Below are 19,030 nucleotides of genomic sequence, written 5' to 3'. Positions count from 1 at the left end.
GGCCAGGTTACATCTGGCTTGGCTCCTTGCCTCCCATATCTCCAGGGACGCGGCCCTCTAGGAGGGTGTTGTGGTGGAGTTAAGGGTCTGTTGGGTGCAGCCAAGACCCCAGCGGATCGAAAGACAGCATGCACTTGCCTCAAATCAGCCGCTAGTGCTATTAAAGGCATTGATGTGGGCAAAGCCGCTGGTATCCCTAGTGTTTGTGGCGTAAACATTCCTTACAAGATCAGCCCTTCCACTGACTGCTCCAAGTACGCTATTCGCCTTCTTTCCACTATATCTATATTTTTTGACATCAATATAATATTTTTTTATAGTCTCATAGTATATATGTCTGATTGATAAAATCATGTCTAGTAGTAAAATTATATGGTCTAACATGTTAATTACAAAATGATGTGTATATACTCGCATCGCATATATACTATCAATTTGTTAATGTTGGTTTAATATGGTATTGCAGGGTCCAGTAAGGTTGATGAAAGTTCAATTTTCCAAGGCATAATTCGATAGTAACGTAATCTAGATTGCGGAGAAAAATAAGATGGATATATCGATCGATCGAGTTTAATCCATCATTTTATATGTTGTCTCTTTTCTTTTGTATTTGTGTTTGTTGGAGTACTTATATATAGTCGAGTACATGTAATGAACCTTGGTGGTTGGTTGTATTACAACCCAATCTTCATAGTAATATATACAAGATATTCTACCTTTTTTCTTTCCTCATACATTTGCTTTAACTTTTATTATCGATGGTTTAAAATTACTTACACAATCAACCAACTGAGATAACTTGTTTACACTAATTTTGAGTTGGTTAGAATTTGAGAAATTTCACCAAAGTGTGAGCATATAGGTATATGTAATTAAATGCACAAGGAAAATTTCAGGTTATATATATTGAATCTTTCAAACAACATGCAAAATGTCAGATAAGTGGTCCAAAGACATTCAAACCCCAACATCCAAGGCTTCACTCGATATTTGGTATTCATATTGGTACCCAATCAAATTCGAATTCTATTAGCTGGAAAGCCCCACATTATAATGAGGTAAAAGAATCTCTAAAAAAGGTGACTTTGTACCAGAGAAAATTCATATTCAAATCTTTTGATTAAAAATACATAAACACTTATTACTATACCACAACTTCTATTGGTCGTTGATAGATTGAAGAGTTAATAACTTTGATGATCACTCAATTATCAACTTTTTTCACAAAATGTCATTCAACTTTCATATTCAACTCAAAAGTCACTTAACTATGACTTATTTGCATAGAAAGTCACTCAGCCTATTTAATTGTTTTTTTCACTAAAATTTGCTGACATGGAATTTTTATTTTTAACCAAAATTTTAGAACCAAATACATATTCATTTAAACCATTTAATCCGACCCGCTAAAAATATAATATTGAAAAAATTATTTTACCATTAATTCCCTAAATCATTCTCTCTTGTTTCCTTCTTTCTCCTAGCATTCCTCTTCTCTTTTCTTTTCTTTTTTAATTTCTCAAAAGCAAGACAAGATTATAAGAGTTACTCTTTTTTTTCTTTTTTTTTTTGCATTCTAATTTCTTGCCTTAATTAATCTTGACTTCTTTAGCTGTCAAGAAGTCTAATATTTTACAGCTCCAACTTTTTTTTATTATATATATTAATGGAATGAAACCTTTTGTCTATATATCCTTTCTTCAATCTCCAACCACCAAAATGATCCAACTACTCAGAATCTCTTTTCCTCACCACCATTATATGTAGGGGTGTACAAGTCAAATCGTAAAGTCAAACCGAACCGACGAATCAAATCAAATCGAAAAAAAAAATTGACTTGTGGTTTGGTTTGGTTGGTTTGACGGTTGAAAAAAAAAAACCGACCACGCTTGATTTGGTTTGGTATTAAACAAAACAAATTCAAACCGAACCCAAACCAAACAGATATAATATATATATATATATATATTATTTTATTTATAGATAAAAAAATATTATTTATAATCTACTTTGTTAATATATTTTTAGTTAGTTTATAGTTTTCAATGTTTATATATTTTATTTCAAATTTGGGCTTGTAAAATTTGTAAATATTTTATTTTGTATTAAGATCCGAAGTTACAATTATATTGTTATAGTTTTTCAAATTCGAAGTTAACAATTTACTTTGTAAATATTTCGTTTTGTATTCTGTTTGACTGTATCCTTTAATCTTATTAATTTAACATAATGAACGTTGATATTTCAAAAAAATATATTTTGTACTCATGTGAATTTTACCGATTTTACTAAAATTTCTATTCATTTAACATTTCTTAAGTTTAGCTTATCACACAGGTAAGTGAAAATATATTTGATCACATTTTCAAACATCGTATAGTTGTAAAAAGCCGAAAAACTGAGAAATACCGAAAGAACCGACTAAAACCGAAACCGAAAAAACCAACTTTGCATGGTTTGATTTGGTTTTTAGATTTAATAAACCGACATAATTGGTTTAGGTTTTTTTGAATGAAAAAACAAACCAAACCGACCTATGTACCCCCTAATTATATGTATTCATTTTCTTCATAATATTTCCCAACTTTCTTTATTTTGAAGTTATGTGTTGTGGGGTGCATTGTAATTCTCAAATGATCACACCAAAACTCTCATTCAACGATATCATAATAACTTGACAAAAGGCCTTCTTTCCACTTAATGTTCATCCATCCATCTCTAAGTATTTAGCTTTCTCCTCTTCACTGGACTACTATGCGATGAATTCGACCGCGACTCAACTCCTGAGCCATCAGTTCTGTAACTTAAACATGTTGAATCCAACACACCAAGTGGACTTTGAGGAACAAATGGAATTGAAGAAGCAATTGAATATTGTGTACTTAAATCTAGATAAAACGAAGGAGGAATTCATTATAAAATTCCTAACTTGATAGAGATTTTGAAATTGAGAAATTAAAAAAAGAAGAATGCTTAGGAGAAAAGAAGGAAACAAGAGAGAATGATTTGGGGAACTAATGGTAAAAATAAAAAGTTCAATATCATATTTTTAGTGGGTCGGGCTAAATGGTTTAAATGGATATGTATTTGGTTCTTAAAATTCTGGTTAAAAATAAATATTCTATGTCAACAAATTTTAGTGAAAAAAATAATTAAATAGACTGAGTGACTTTCTATGTAAAGAAGTATAGTTGAGTGACTTTTGAGTTGAAAATAAAAGTTGAGTGACTTTCTGTGAAAAGAGTTGATAATTGAGTGACCATCAATTATTAACTCATAGATTGAATAACAAAAAAGGACTAACTTATGCAATTTTTCCTATAATACGTCACCATATAAATTATGTCCTTGATTAAAAGTTGTGCAAATGTTACTTTTGAAAAATTATTCGTAAGATACAATAGACAGATGATCGAGTCTCTCAGCTCAACTCTACCAAAAAAAAAAAAAAAATACTACCCTGTAATGTTTGCTCTACTCTATAGCAAAAATATTTGCTCACAAAAATATTTTTTATAAATACGATTGGAAAGATGTCTAATAATTTTATTGAACACCTTTACATTGTTAATATCATAATTTTTTTTTTTATATTAATTATATATAACATAATATCAAATAAAATATATAACTAACGCAAATTTCACAATTATACCAAACAAATTATTAATATATGTATTATTTTTACTAGGCTAAACACAGACACAATTCCTTAAATTTGTCTCTAAATTTTATTTTGACACTCTCACTCAACTTGTTTCATTTTAACCATCTAACTTCATTTTTCATATACAAATATCATTTAAACATAAAATACTGACTAAGTACAAATTAGTGAGATAACTCACCTTTTAAAGCGCATAAGGAATTCTTGTTATAGAGAAGTTAATATTCGATATTTTTATTATTAACCAGTCTACTCCCCTATTTTTATTTCCTCTATTTTTTCTTCAACTCCATTTTTTCCCTTCATCTACTTTATTTAATTCATTTATTTTCTTCATCTACCTCCTTTTTTATTAACTCTCTCTTGGCTAAATATATATCTTGAGGGAAAAAAAAATTAGATTTATTTTTTTTTATTTTTTATTTTTTACTGTGTGGATATAAGTACTTTAAATAGGTTGAAGCTCAGATATCAAATCAAGTCAACAATGTTACTTATGCGTTGCTAAACAAGGCAAATAAAAAGATGTCAAATTGTCTACGTAAAAGATGTTTTGGCTAGGTCTTTTCCTTGTAGAATGACCATATATATCAAAAAAACGGGTTGAATCAAATTAAAAAATAAAACTGAATTGAATCTAACTTTAAAACAAAATGAACCAAATCTAATTACTTATCGAACCAAACTAAACATAGTAAACTATTGTCCTTTTGGTTCCAAAACTTAACATAGTAAAATGTTGTGCTTTTGGCTCCAAATTCAATTTTTTTAGCCCTTGACCCTTGTGAATGGAGTCTGTTTCATTTTGGTAGCTTCATGAGTCAGATCTCCTCTGTTATGTATTTTGGCTCCTTGATGGATAAATGCATCCTCTTTATTAAAGATCAATTGGAAAAAAGTTATTATTTTTAAAAAAATTGTCAAATCATACATATAGACAAGAGAGTATAAAAGTGTCTAAATACATTTTAAGTTGTTCAATTCTATTGCTTCAGTTTTTGACTTAAAAGTTAGTTAAATCTATTTTTAAATTAGTTTTTTATTTCTGAAAGTATTTGACAAATATAAAAAATAACTTAAAATAAGTTAGGAAGTGTTTGGCAAGGTCTAAATGACTTAAAATAAGTTTAAAATGACTTAAAATAAGTCAAAAACCAAAAGTAGGTCTCCCCTACTTTTTATTTTTTCACTTAAAAGTAATTTCAGTTTGACTTTTTATTTTTGACTTAAAAGCTTTTTTTTTAAGTCAATCCAAACAAGACGTCTCAAAAAAAGTTTTTGTATTCGGTGCATAAAAAATTTAAGGGAAATTAAGGTTGATATGGGCAGTCATAAAAAAGAATGGAGCTATCTAATGGTATCATGACAAACGTACAAAGATGACTCATTTGCTTGGAATTAAATTGGCTCATGTACTATGATTTTTACACATCTAATTGTGAAATATTGTTTGAAAAATGAAATGACATATATTTTGGATAAGAGCCAAGTAATATGATACCTAATTTTGCGAAATAAACACTTATTTTGAGAGAGGGAGTAAAACACTATTTATCATGTCATATTATATTATCATCCAAAGATGTAAAGTAGTGAATGAAGTTATTAATCAGAGCTCTCGAATTCGAACTCTATTTCTCCAAATGGGCCCTATCGTGATGGACGTGGCTTTTCAGAGGGCCAAGAATCGTAGCGTGGTTCAATAAAACTTGCACATGTAACCCCAACTGCCAACTAATTCTCTCGTTCCTTCATTAATTAATTTACTATCTATAAATACCCAAAGTTCTCACTAACTTTTGTACCCAACACTCAAGCAAATACATTTGTAGTCCATAAAACTTCTCTACTATTTCTATCTTTTCTCAATTTTTGTAACAATGGAAATGGTTAGCAAAATTGCATGCCTTGTTGTTTTGTGCATGGTAGTGGTTGCACCCCATGCAGAAGCACTAAGTTGCGGCCAAGTTACATCTGGCTTGGCTCCTTGTCTCCCTTATCTCCAGGGACGCGGCCCTCTAGGAGGGTGTTGTGGTGGAGTTAAGGGTCTGTTAGGTGCAGCCAAGACCCCAGCGGACCGAAAGACAGCATGTACTTGCCTCAAATCAGCCGCTACTGCTATTAAAGGCATTGATGTGGGCAAAGCCGCTGGTATCCCTAGTGCTTGTGGCGTAAACATTCCTTACAAGATCAGCCCCTCCACTGACTGCTCCAAGTACGTTATCTATATTTTGTGAAATTGACGTCAATATAATACTTTTTTATAGTCTCATAGTATATATGTCGATTGATAAAATCATATGTCTAGTAGTAAAATTATATGGTTTAACATGTTACAAAATGATGTGTACTCGCATCTTATAATGTTGATTTAATATGGTTTTTGCAGGGTCCAGTAAGATTGATGAAAGTTCAATTTTCCAAGGCATAATTTGATAGTAATGTAATCTAGCTTACGGAGAAAAATAAGATGGATATATCGATCGATCGAGTTTAATCCATCATTTTATATGTTGTCTCTTTTCTTTTGTATTTGTGTTTGTTGGAGTACTTATATATAGTCGAGTACATGTAATGAACCTTGGTGGTTGGTTGTATTACAACCCAATCTTCATAGTAATACATACATGATATTCTACTTTTTTTTCTTTCTTCATACATTTGCTTTTACTTTTATTATCAATGGTTTAAAATTATTTACGCAATCAACCAACTGAGAACTTGTTTACACTAATTTTGAGTTGGTTAGAATTTGAGAAATTTCACCAAAGTGTGAGCATATTTGCTGACATGGAATTTTTATTTTTAACCAAAATTTTAGAGCCAAATACATATTCATTTAAACCATTTAATGACCTGCCCCATTTAATCCAACCCGCTAAAAATATAATATTAAAAATTTTATTTTACCATTAATTCCCTAAATCATTCTCTCTTGTTTCCTTCTTTCTCCTAGCATTCTTCTTCTCTTTTCTTTTCCTTTTTAATTTCTCAAAAGCAAGACAAGATTATAAGAGTTGCTCTTTTTTGTGTGTTTTTTTGTTTTGTTTTGCATTCTAATTTCTTGCCTTAATTAATTTTGACTTCTTTAGCTGTCAAGAAGTCTAATATTTTACAGCCAACTTTTTTTTATATATATATTAATGGAATGAAACCTTTTGTCTATATATCTTTTCTTCAATCTCCAACCACCAAAATGATCCAACTACTTAGAATCTCTTTTCCTCACCACCATTATATGTATTCATTTTCTTCATAATATTTCCTAACTTTCTTTATTTTGAAGTTATGTGTTGTGGGGTGCATTGTAATTCTCAAAAGATCACAAAACTCTCATTCAACTATATCATAATAACTTGACAAAAGGCCTTCTTTCCACTTAATGTTCATCCAATCCATCTCTAAGTATTTAGCTTTCTCCTATTCACTGGACTACTATGCGATGAATTCAAACGCGACTCAACTTCTGAGCCATCAGTTCTGTAACTTAAACATGTTGCATCCAACACACCAAATGGACTCTGAGGAACAGAGGGAATTGAAGAAGCAATTGAATATTGTGTACTTAAATCTAGATAAAACGAAAGGAGTAATTCATTATAAATTCCTACTTAATAGAGATTTTGAAATTGAGAAATTAAAAAAAGAAGAATGCTTATGAGAAAGAAGGTGACAAGAGAGAATGATTTGGGGAACTAATAGTAAAATAAAAAGTTCAATATCATATTTTTAGTGGGTCGGGTTAAATGATTTAAATGGATATGTATTTCGTTCTTAAAATTTTGATTAAAAATCAAAATTCCAGCAAATTTTAGTGAAAAAAATTAATTAAATAGACTGAGTGATTTTCTATGCAAAGAAGTCATAGTTGAGTGACTTTTGAGTTGAAAATGAAAGTTGAGTGACTTTCTGTGAAAAGAGTTGATAGTTGAGTGACCATCAAGGTTATTAACTCATAGATTGAATAACGAAAAAGGATTAACTTATGCAATTTTTCCTATAATACGTCACCATATAAATTATGTCCTTGTATTAAAAGTTGTGCAAATGTTACTTTTAAAAAATTATACATAAGATACAATCGACAAATGATCGAGTCTCTCAGCTCAACTCTACCAAAAAAAAAAAAAAAATACTACCCTTTGATGTTTGCTCTACTCTATAGAAAAAGTATTTATTCATAAAAATATTTTTCATAAATACGATTGGAAAGATATCTAATAATTTTATTGAACATTCTTACATGGTTAATATCATAATTTTTTTATATTTTAATTATATATAACATAATATCAAATCAAATATACAACTAATGCAAATTGTACAACTATACCAAACAAATTATTAATATATGTATTATTTTTACTAGGCCAAACACAGACACAATTCCTTAAATTTGTCTCTATATTTTATTTTGACACTCTAACTCAACTTTGTTTCATTTTAATCTTCTAACTTCATTTTTCATAGACAAATAGCATTTAAATAGAAAATACTGACCAAGTATAAATTAGTGAGATAACTCACCTTTTAAAGCGCACAAGGAATTCTTGTTATAGAGTAGTTAATATTCGATATTTTTATTTTTAACCAGTCTATTCCCCTATTTTTATTTCCTCTATTTTTTCTTCAACTCAATTTTTTCCCTTCATCTACTTTATTTAATTCATTTATTTTCTTCATCTACCTCCTTTTTTATTAACTCTCTCTTGGCTAAATAGATATCTTGAGGAAAAAAAATTAGATTTATTTTATTTTATTTTTTATTTTTTACTGTGTGGATATAAGTACTTTAAATAGGTTGAAGCTCAGATATCAAATCAAGTCAGCAATGTTACTTATGCGTTGCTAAACAAGGCAAATAAAAAGATGTCAATTTGTCTACGTGAAAGATGTTTTGGCTAGGTCTTTTCCTTGTAGAATGACCATATATATCAAAAAATCGGGTCGAATCAAATTAAAAAAATCGGACTGAATTGAATCTAAAACTTTAAAACAAAATGAACCAAATCTAATTACTTATCGAATCAAACTACACATATTAAAATGTTGCCTTTTGGTTCCAAAACTAAACATAGTAAAATGTTGTGCTTTTGGTTCCAAAATCAATTTTGTTAGCCCTTGACCCTTGTGAATGGAGTCTGTTTCTTTTTGGTAGCTTCAGGAGTCAGATCTCCTCTGTTATGTATTTTGGCTCCTTGATGGATAAATGCATCCTCTTTATTAAAGATCAATGGAAAAAAAATTATTATTTTTAAAAAAAATTGTCAAATCATACATATAGACAAGAGAGTATAAAAGTGTCTAAATACATTTTAAGTTGCTCAATTCTATAGCTTCAGTTTTTTTGACTTAAAAGTTAGTTAAACCTATTTTAAAATTAATTTTTTATTTTTGAAAGTATTTGACAAATATAAAAAATAACTTAAAATAAGTTAGGAAGTGTTTGGCAAGGTCAAAACGACTTAAAATAAGTTTAAAATGACTTAAAATAAGTTAAAAATTAAAAGTAGGTCTCCCCTACTTTTTATTTTTTTTACTTAAAAGTAATTTCAGTTTGACTTTTTATTTTTGACTTCAAAGCTATATTTTAAACCAATCCAAACAAGACGTCTCAAAAAAAGTTTTTGTATTCGGTGCATAAAAAATTTAAGGGAAATTAAGGTTGATATGGGAAGTCATAAAAAAGAATGGAGCTATCTAATGGTATCATGATAAACGTACAAAGATGACTCATTTACTTTGAATTAAATTGGCTCACGTACTATGATTTTTACACATCTAATTGTGAAATATTGTTTGAAAAATGAAATGACATATATTTTGGATAAGAGCGAAAGTAATATGATACCTAATTTTGCGAAATTAGCACTTATTTTGAGAGAGGGAGTAAAACAGTATTTATCATGTCATATTATATTACTCCTATCATCCAAAGATGTAAAGTAGTGGATGAAGTTATTAATCAGAAGTTTCGAGTTCGAACCCTAATTCTCTAAATGGGCCCTATCGTGATGGATGTGGCTTTTCAGAGGGCCAGGAATCGTAGCGTGGTTCAATAAAACTTGCGCACGTAGCCCCAACTCCCAACTAATTCTCTCGTTCCTTCATTAATTAATTTACTATCTATAAATACCCAAAGTTCTCAATAGCTTTTGTACCCAACACTCAAGCAAATACATTTATAGTCCATAAAACTTCTCTAGTAGTTCTATCTTTTCTCAGTTTTTGTATCAATGGAAACGGTTAGCAAAATTGCATGCCTTGTTGTTTTGTGCATGGTAGTGGTTGCACTTGCACCCCATGCAGAAGCACTAAGCTGCGGCCAGGTTACATCTGGCTTGGCTCCTTGCCTCCCTTATCTTCAGGGACGCGGTCCTCTAGGAGGGTGTTGTGGTGGAGTTAAGGGTCTGTTGGGTGCAGCCAAGACCCCAGCGGATCGGAAGACAGCATGCACTTGCCTCAAATCAGCCGCTAGTGCTATTAAAGGCATTGATGTGGGCAAAGCCGCTGGTATCCCTAGTGCTTGTGGCGTAAACATTCCTTACAAGATCAGCCCCTCCACTGACTGCTCCAAGTACGTTATCTATAATTTGTGAAATTGACGTTAATATAATATATATTTTTATAGTCTCATAGTATATATGTCGATTGGTAAAATCATATCTCTAGTAGTAAAATTATATGGTCTAACATGTTAATTACAAAATGATGTGTATATACTCGCATCGCATACTATCAAAATTTGTTAATGTTTGTTTAATATGGTATTGCAGGGTCCAGTAAGGTTGATGAAAGTTCAATTTTCCAAGGCATAATTTGGTAGTAATGTAATCTAGCTTGCGGAGAAAAATAAGATGGATATATCGATCGATTGAATTTAATCCAATCATTTTATATGTTGTCTCTTTTGTTTTGTATTTGTATTTGTTGGAGTACTTATATATACATGTAATGAACCTTGGTGGTTGGTTGTAATACAACCCAATCTTCATAGTAATATATACATGATATTCAACTTTTTTTCTTTCTTCAATCAACCAACTGAGATAACTTGTTTACACTAATTTTGAGTTGGTTAGAATTTGAGAAATTTCACCAAAGTGTGAGCATCTATATGTTAAATGCACAAGGAAAATTTCATGTTATATATATATTGAATCTTTCTAACAACATGCAAAATGTTGGATAAGTGGTCCAAAGTCATTCAAACACCAACATCCAAGGTTTCACTCGATATTTGGTACTCATATTGATATCCAATTAAATTGGAATTCTATTAGCTGGAATGCCCCACATTATAAAAGAATCCGTAAGATACAATCGACAGAATCAATCGAGTCTCTCATACATTGCTCTAACTCTACCAAAAAAAAAAAAAGGGCTACCGTACCCTTTGATGTTTGCTTAACTCTATAGAAAAAATATTTGCTCACCAAACTATTTTTCATAAATACGATTGAGAAGATGTGTCTAATACACGTATTAAACAGTCTTACGTGGTTAATATCATAATTTTTTTTATATATTAATTATATATAACATAATATCAAATAAAATATACAACTAATGCAAATTTTAAACTATACCAAACAAATTATAAATATATGTATTATTTTTACTAGGCCAAACACATACACAATTCCTTAAATTTTTCTCTAAATTTTATTTTGATAGTCTAACTCAACCTTGTTTCGTTTTAACCCTCTAACTTCATTTTCCATATACGAGTATCATTTAAACACAAAATACTGACTAAGTACAAATTAGTGAGATTACTCACATTTTAAAGCGCATAGGGGATTCGTGCTATAGAGTAGTTAATATTTGATAGTTTTATTATTAACCAGTCTATTCCCCTATTTTTATTTCCTCTATTTTTTCTTCAACTCTATTTTTTCCCTTCATCTACTTTTTTTAATTCATTTATTTTCTTCGTCTACCTCCTTTTCTATTAACTCTCTCTTGGCTAAACATATATCTTGAGGAAAAAAATATTAGATTTATTTTTTATTTTTTTCATTTTTTACTGTGTGGATATAAGTACTTTAAGTGGGTTGAAGCTCAGATTTCAAATCAATTCAGCAATGTTACTTATGCGTTACTAAACAAGGCAAAGAAAAAGATGTCAATTTGTCTAGGTGAAAGATGTTTTGGTAGGTCTTCCTTGTAGAATGACCATATATATCGAAAAATCGGGTCGAATCGAATTAAAAAATCGAACTGAATTGAATCGAACTTCAAAACAAAATGAACCAAATCTAATTACTTATCGAACCAAACTAAACATAGTAAAATGTTGCCCTTATGATTCCAAAATTAAACATAGTAAAATATTTTCCTTTTGGTTCCAAAATCCATTTTGTTAGCCCTTGTGAATGGAGTCTGTTTCATTTTGGTAGCTCCTCGAGTCAGATCTCCTCTGTTATGTATTTTGGCTTCTTGATGGATAAATGCATCCTCTTTATTAAAGATCAATGGGAAAAAAAATTATTATTTTTAAAAAATTGTCAAATCATAAATATAGACAACAGAGTATAAAAGTGTCTAAATACATTGTTTCAATTTTTTACTTAAAAGTTAGTTAAATTTACTTTTAAATCAGTTTTTTACTTTCGTAAGTATTTGATAAATATAAAAAATAACTTAAAATAAGTAAAAGAATGACTTAAAATAAGTTAGAAAGTGTTTGGCGAGGTCAAAAACGACTTAAAATAAATTTAAAAGGACTTAAAATAAGTCAAAAACCAAAAATAGACATCCCGTCCTACTCTTTATTTTTTTACTTAAAAATCATTTCAATTTAACTTTTTTATTTTTTGACTTAAAAACTACTTTTTTAAGACAATCCTAATGGGACATCTCAAAAAAAGTTTTTGTATTCTGTGCATAAAAAACTAAAGGGAAATTAAGGTTTGATATGGGCAGTCATAAAAAAGAATGGAGCCAGAAAACGTAGTGTGGTTCAATAAAATTTGCACACGTAACCCCAACTCTCAACTAATTCTCTCATTCCTTCATTAATTAATTTACTTTCTATCTATAAATACCCAAAGTTCTCACTAGCTTTTGTACCCAACACTCAAGCAAATACATTTGTAGTCCATAAAACTTCTCTACTATTTCTATCTTTTCTCAGTTTTTGTATCAATGGAAATGGTTAGTAAAATTGCATGCCTTGTTGTTTTGTGCATGATAGTGGTTGCACCCCATGCAGAGGCACTAAGCTGCAGCCAGGTTACATCTGGCTTGGCTCCTTGCCTCCCATATCTCCAGGGACGCGGCCCTCTAGGAGGGTGTTGTGGTGGAGTTAAGGGTCTGTTGGGTGCAGCCAAGACCCCAGCGGACCGAAAGACAGCATGTACTTGCCTCAAATCAGCCGCTACTGCTATTAAAGGCATTGATGTGGGCAAAGCCGCTGGTATCCCTAGTGCTTGTGGCGTAAACATTCCTTACAAGATCAGCCCCTCCACTGACTGCTCCAAGTACGTTATCTATATTTTGTGAAATTGAAGTCAATATAATACTTTTTTATAGTCTCATAGTATATATGTCTGATTGATAAAATCATATCTAGTAGTAAAATTATATGGTCTAACATGTTAATTACAAAATGATGGGTATATCCTCGCATCGCATACTATCAATTTGTTAATGTTGGTTTAATATGGTATTGCAGGGTCCAGTAAGGTTGATGAAAGTTCAATTTTCCAAAAGGCATAATTTGGTAGTAATGTGATATAGCTTGCGGAGAAAAATAAGATGGATATATCGATCGATCGAGTTTAATCCATCATTTTATATGTTGTCTCTTTTCTTTTGTATTTGTGTTTGTTGGAGTACATGTAATGAACCTTGGTGGTTGGTTGTATTACAACCCAATCTTCATAGTAATATATACATGATATTCTACTTTTTTTCTTTCTTCATACATTTGCTTTTACTTTTATTATCGATGGTTTAAAATTATTTACACAATCAACCAACTGTGATAACTTGTTTACACTAATTTTGAGTTGGTTAGAGTTTGAGAAATTTCACCAAAATGTGAGCATATAGGTAGTGGCGGAGGTAGGAATTCTATCAAGGGGGTTCAAATAAAACATAGGCGAAATCCTGAACCCCATAAACCATTGAGCTACTCCTTTGACATATGCTAGGGGGTTCAATTTTAAATATATACACGTACACAAAAAATTGATCTTATATATATAGTGTAATTTTTTTTCCGAGGGGGTCGGATGACCCCCTGGACACACTCTACATCCGCCACTGCATATAGGTATATGTTAAATGAACAATGAAAATTTCATGTTATATATATTGAATCTTTCTAACAACATGCAAAATGTTGGATAAGTGGTCCAAAGTCATTCAAATCCCAACATCCGAGGTTTCACTCGATATTTGATATTCATATTGATATCCAATCAAATTCGAATTTTGTTAGCTGAAAGCCCCACATTATAATGAGGTAAAAGAATTTGTAAGATACAATCGACAGATCGATCGAGTCTATGCATTGCTCAACTCTACCCAAAAAAAAACTACCCTCTGATGTTTGCTCAACTTTATAGAAAAAATATTTGCTCACAAAAATATTTTTCATAAATACGATTAAGAAGATGTCTAATGCACGTATTAAACACTCTTACATGCATGGTTAATAGCATAATTTTCTATATATTAATTATACATAACATAATATCAAATAAAATATACAACTAATGCAAATTTTAAAACTATACCAAACAAATTATTAAATATGTATTATTTTTACTAGGCCAAACAAAAACACAATTCCTTAAATTTGTCTCTAAATTTTATTTTGACACTTTAATTCAATCTTGTTTCATTTTAACCCTCTAACTTCATTTTTCATATACGAGTATTATTTAAACACAAAATACTGACTAAGTACAAATTAATGAGAGTACTCACCTTTTAAAGCGCATAAGGGATTCTTGTTATAGTTAATATTCAATATTTTTATTATTAATTAAGAGTCTATTCCCCTATTTATTTCCTCTATTTTTTCTTCAACTCCATTTTTTTCCCCTTCATCTACTTTTACTTAATTCATTTATTTTCTTTATCTACCTCCTTTTCTATCAACACTCTCTTAGCTTAATATATATCTTGAGGAAAAAATAATTAGATTTTATTTTTTTATTTTTTACTGTGTGAATATAAGTACTTTAAAATGGGTTGAAGCGTAGATTTCAAATCAAGTTAACAATGTTACTTAAGCGTTGCTAAACAAAGGCAAGAAAAAGATGTCAAATTGTCTAGGTGAAAGATGTTTTGGCTATGTCTTCCTTATAGAATGATCATATATATCGAAAGATCGGGTCGAATCAAATTAAAAAATCGAATTGAATTGAATCGAACTTTAAAACGAATGAACCAAATCCAATTATTTATTGAACCAAACTAAAAAAAAAACAGTACTAAATCGAATCAAACTTTAAAAAAATGATTACCTTGATACATATTCGGCAGACGCCATTGACAAATTAAAAACTGAAGTATCGAATCGGAGTTAGAAAAAAATCGAACGGCCATCCCTTGTTCCTTTGTGCTTGGTGATATAATTCAAGTTAATGTTGATGATATTTCATTTGTGAAATAAGCTAGGTTTAAGTATAAGATTATACAAATTTTCATATACCGAATATTGAACAAATAATTGATAAAATTGAGGGTACTTTCATATCTTAAGAATAGGGAACGATTGTTGGATTGAAGAGTATGTAGGGACTTAGGGTTGGATTGGAGAAATAATTATAGTATTTTTTACCTTTTTAATAGTTATTATCTAATATATGTTATTTATTTATTATTATTTTTTGTATTTAAATGATATATTAAAAAATGGAGTTAAAGGACGAAATAAGCTATATTGAAATGAAAAAAAAAAATGAAAGCAAATCTAAGGAACTGTATATGTATATGGCCTTTTTTCTATTTGGTTTTTCGGTCCGATATCTGCTTTAAAGCTAAAGCACTTTCTAATAACAGAGATATTTTTATACCCAGAGAAATTCAAACTCAAAATCTTAATAAGTTAAAAGAAATAGTTGAACCCCAAATCATTAAATGAAATCCGGTGTGGGTGCTTTGAGACGTGTGAGCATGGCAGTATATCCATGGTTGATTCACAATATTAGTCAGATGGCAGTACATGTGTCCATCTCATTGTCATTTTAGGGCCCTTTATGAAAAGTTGAAATTAAAGTGTTGTCGAAAAAGAAAATGAATCATTCCTTTTAAAACAGAAGGAGTATTTTTTTTTTTGAAAATTAGATAAATAAAAATGATTTAGAGTGAGTCATAACTTAATTTGAAGACAAAAAATTAATTTGCTGTATCATAAACTAAAGCAATATAACGTTTGTTCTTTGTTTGGTTGGAGTCTTGGAGAGAAAGGCAAGGAAGGAAGTAAAAATTCTTTTCTTTCTCCTCGATCTAAATTCTAAGTGATGATATAGATACGTTAACAACACATTGAAGAGAAAATTTTCTCCAAATAAAATAGAGTGTAACACTACCATAAAAATAATATTTAGCGGTAATAAATATATATATTAACAAAGAGTATATTAAGGTGATTTTTATCGATAATAGTTAAAATGTCAGTGAATTCAATGTCACGATAGGTTTTAGGAATATTAAAAAGTGTGTTTGTTATCGCTAAAAATATATATTTAATAAAATTAAGCTATTATTATTAATGAATTGTTGCTAAAAATTATTTTTACGAAGCGTGAATAGATCAAATCCATAGGGACGACAGTGAACTTAATGCATGCCATGAAAACGCACATCTCAAAAAGGTTTTCTTGAGATGTATTTAGATATGGGCAGTCAGAGTCCCCTCACTGAACATTGCACAAGAAAATGAATGGGCCATTATTAAATTTAAGGTGGAAAAGGATGTAAGTGCCCAGGTAGGTGTTATGGGGACGTTTGATAGGATGTATAAGAATAATGTTTAAATAAAATGTATTAGTATTTTTTGTATTAGTTATGTTCATATTATTTATATACAAAAATTAGTTCTTATGCATTATTTGTTATGGTGTAATACTATGCATTTCTGTTATCCACAAATAAGATGAAAAAGGTATATATAGTAAATGTTTTGGCAATTGGGTCGATAATCATGTTAATACATGCATTAATTTTTTTTGCATTTTTCATGTATTTGTACAACACACCTCAATACACAATAGGTTGAAAAAGTGTAAGCAAACAAGATATATACTACTAATTAATACACAAAGATAATATATACAATATTTCTTCTAATATATTCTACAAAAGACTCATTATTTCCTATTTTTGGGGAGAATATTTGAGTGTTATTTCAAAAAAAAATCTTTGATACGTACAATGTGTTTTGAAAAATAAAAAGAAAAAGAGAAACTGAAAATTATTAATCTTTAAATGTGAAAATATAATAATTAAATTAAGGAAAATAAGTATTTTTATAAATAAACTGATGGTGTAATTTTCTTATCCACTGTCAGTGGAGCGAAGTAAATCTCTTTAATATTATAATATTCATATAATTGATGTATTATTTTATTTCTTAAAAAATTATTTGGAGAATATATAAGTAATTAATAACATGAAAAAATAAATTCCTTAATATATGAAAAGTGAAACGTAATGAATAATATATTCTTTTAGTATAACGAACCGATGGAAATATATTTATCAAGTCATATACTGCAGAGTAGGTTACCAAGGGCCCTAAATCGTATATGCGTAGTTCAATAAAAATTAGTCACGTAACAACTAAACTTGACTTTATAGGCACCTCCCTAATTATTATACACCATCATTTGATTTAACTCAACTCCCAACTAATTCTCTCAATATTCCTCCATTGATTAATTTACTCTCAATTTCCTATAAATACGCAAAGTTGTCACTAGCTTTTGCATCCAACACTCAAGCAAATACATTTGTAGTACTATATCATTCTCTACTATATATTTCTATAGATCTTTACTTAATTTTTGTAACAATGGAAATGTTTGGCAAAATTGCATGCTTTGTTGTTTTGTGCATGGTGGTGGTTGCACCCCATGCAGAGGCATTGAGTTGCGGCCAGGTTACGTCTGGCTTGGCTCCATGCCTCCCTTATCTTCAGGGTCGCGGCCCTATTGGAGGGTGTTGTGGTGGTATTAAGGGTCTGTTGGGTGCAGCCAAGACCCCAGCGGATCGAAAGACAGCATGCACTTGCCTCAAATCAGCCGCTAGTGCTATTAAAGGCATTAATGTGGGCAAAGCCGCTGGTATACCTAGAGTTTGTGGTCTAGTGCTATTAAAGGCATTAATGTGGGCAAAGCCGCTGGTATCCCTAGAGTTTGTGGCGTAAACATTCCTTACAAGATCAGCCCCTCCACTGACTGCTCCAAGTACGTTATTTATATTTTGTGAAATTGACGTCAATATAATATATTTTTTATAGTCTCATAGTATATATGTCTAGCAGTCAAATTATATGGTCTAACATATTACAAAATGATGTGTACACGCATCGCATAATGTTGATTTAATATGGTATTTTGCAGGGTCCAGTAAGATTGATGAAAGCTCAATTTTCTAAAGGCATAATTTGGTAGTAACGTAATCTAGCTTGCGGAGAAAAATAAAGGTGGATATATTGATCGATCGAGTTTAATCCATCATTTTATATGTTGTCTCTTTTCTTTTGTATTTGTATTTGTTGGAGTACTTATATATAGTCGAGTAAATGTAATGAACCTTGGTGGTTGGTTGTATTACAACCCAATCTTCATAGTAATATATACATGATATTCTACTTTTTTTCTTTCTTCATACATTTGCTTTTACTTTTATTATCAATGGTTTAAAATTATTTACACAATCAACCAACTGAGATAACTTATTTACACTAAATAAATTTGGTTAGAATTTGACAAATATCACCAAAGTGTGAGCATATAGGTATATGTAATTAAATGCACAAGGAAAATTTCAGGTTATATATATTGAATCTTTCTAACAACATGCAAAATGTTGAATGAGTGGTCCAAAGTCATTCAAAACCCCAACATTCAAGGTTTCACTAGATATTTGGTATTCATATTGGTATCTAATCAAATTTGAATTTTATTAGTTGGAAAGCCCCACATTATAATGAGGTAAAAGAATCTGTAAGATACAATTGACAGATCGATTGAGTCTCTCATACATTGCTCAACTCTACCCGAAAAACAAAAAAAAGACTACCCTCTGATGTTTGCTCAACTCTATATAAAAAATGTTTGCTCACAAAAATATTTTTCATAAATACGATTGAGAAGATGTCTAATAAACAGATTAAAC

At 30.2% G+C, this 19,030-nt stretch overlaps 4 protein-coding genes and 1 pseudogene across 4 annotated transcripts in view; all 5 read left to right on the top strand.

The window, feature by feature from the left end:
• LOC102577501 (non-specific lipid transfer protein a7) overlaps positions 1–699 on the top strand; it is a 21,930-nt gene extending 21,231 nt beyond the window's left edge. Inside the window, exon 2 of the mRNA XM_006355221.2 lies at positions 467–699. Within this exon, the coding sequence (XP_006355283.1) occupies positions 467–476 (10 nt within the window). The 3' untranslated portion in view covers positions 477–699. The remainder of the gene's footprint in view (positions 1–466) is intronic.
• Positions 700–5,469: 4,770 nt separating this feature from the next.
• Positions 5,470–6,322, top strand: LOC102589043 (non-specific lipid-transfer protein 2-like). Its single transcript, XM_006355218.2, has 2 exons — positions 5,470–5,882; positions 6,057–6,322. Exons 1-2 carry the CDS (start codon positions 5,548–5,550, stop codon positions 6,064–6,066), a joined length of 345 nt encoding a protein of 114 aa, XP_006355280.1. The 5' UTR covers positions 5,470–5,547; the 3' UTR covers positions 6,067–6,322.
• A 3,510-nt stretch (positions 6,323–9,832) lies between these two features.
• LOC102589363 (non-specific lipid-transfer protein 2-like) lies at positions 9,833–10,513 on the top strand. The gene is made up of 2 exons (XM_006355219.2): positions 9,833–10,244; positions 10,444–10,513. The coding sequence occupies exons 1-2, from the start codon at positions 9,904–9,906 to the stop codon at positions 10,451–10,453; spliced, it is 351 nt and encodes a 116-aa protein (XP_006355281.1). The 5' UTR covers positions 9,833–9,903; the 3' UTR covers positions 10,454–10,513.
• A 2,213-nt stretch (positions 10,514–12,726) lies between these two features.
• LOC102588710 (non-specific lipid-transfer protein 2) lies at positions 12,727–13,593 on the top strand. The gene is made up of 2 exons (XM_006355217.2): positions 12,727–13,152; positions 13,347–13,593. Exons 1-2 carry the CDS (start codon positions 12,818–12,820, stop codon positions 13,354–13,356), a joined length of 345 nt encoding a protein of 114 aa, XP_006355279.1. The 5' UTR covers positions 12,727–12,817; the 3' UTR covers positions 13,357–13,593.
• A 4,041-nt stretch (positions 13,594–17,634) lies between these two features.
• LOC102592599 (non-specific lipid-transfer protein 2-like) lies at positions 17,635–18,344 on the top strand (annotated as a pseudogene).
• The last annotated feature ends 686 nt before the right edge of the window (positions 18,345–19,030 follow it).

Source organism: Solanum tuberosum, unplaced genomic scaffold, assembly GCF_000226075.1.
Source record: "Solanum tuberosum cultivar DM 1-3 516 R44 unplaced genomic scaffold, SolTub_3.0 scf00194, whole genome shotgun sequence".
NCBI classification, from domain to species: Eukaryota; Viridiplantae; Streptophyta; class Magnoliopsida; order Solanales; family Solanaceae; genus Solanum; species Solanum tuberosum.
Note: the sequence above shows the minus strand (reverse complement) of the source record. Positions and strands in the feature narration are given on the sequence as shown.

What these genes read in the sequence shown, in the direction of transcription:
- LOC102589043 (XM_006355218.2), top strand. Translation starts at nt 5,548, where the DNA reads ATGGAAATGGTTAGCAAAATTGCATGCCTTGTTGTTTTGTGCATGGTA.
- LOC102589363 (XM_006355219.2), top strand. Translation starts at nt 9,904, where the DNA reads ATGGAAACGGTTAGCAAAATTGCATGCCTTGTTGTTTTGTGCATGGTA.
- LOC102588710 (XM_006355217.2), top strand. Translation starts at nt 12,818, where the DNA reads ATGGAAATGGTTAGTAAAATTGCATGCCTTGTTGTTTTGTGCATGATA.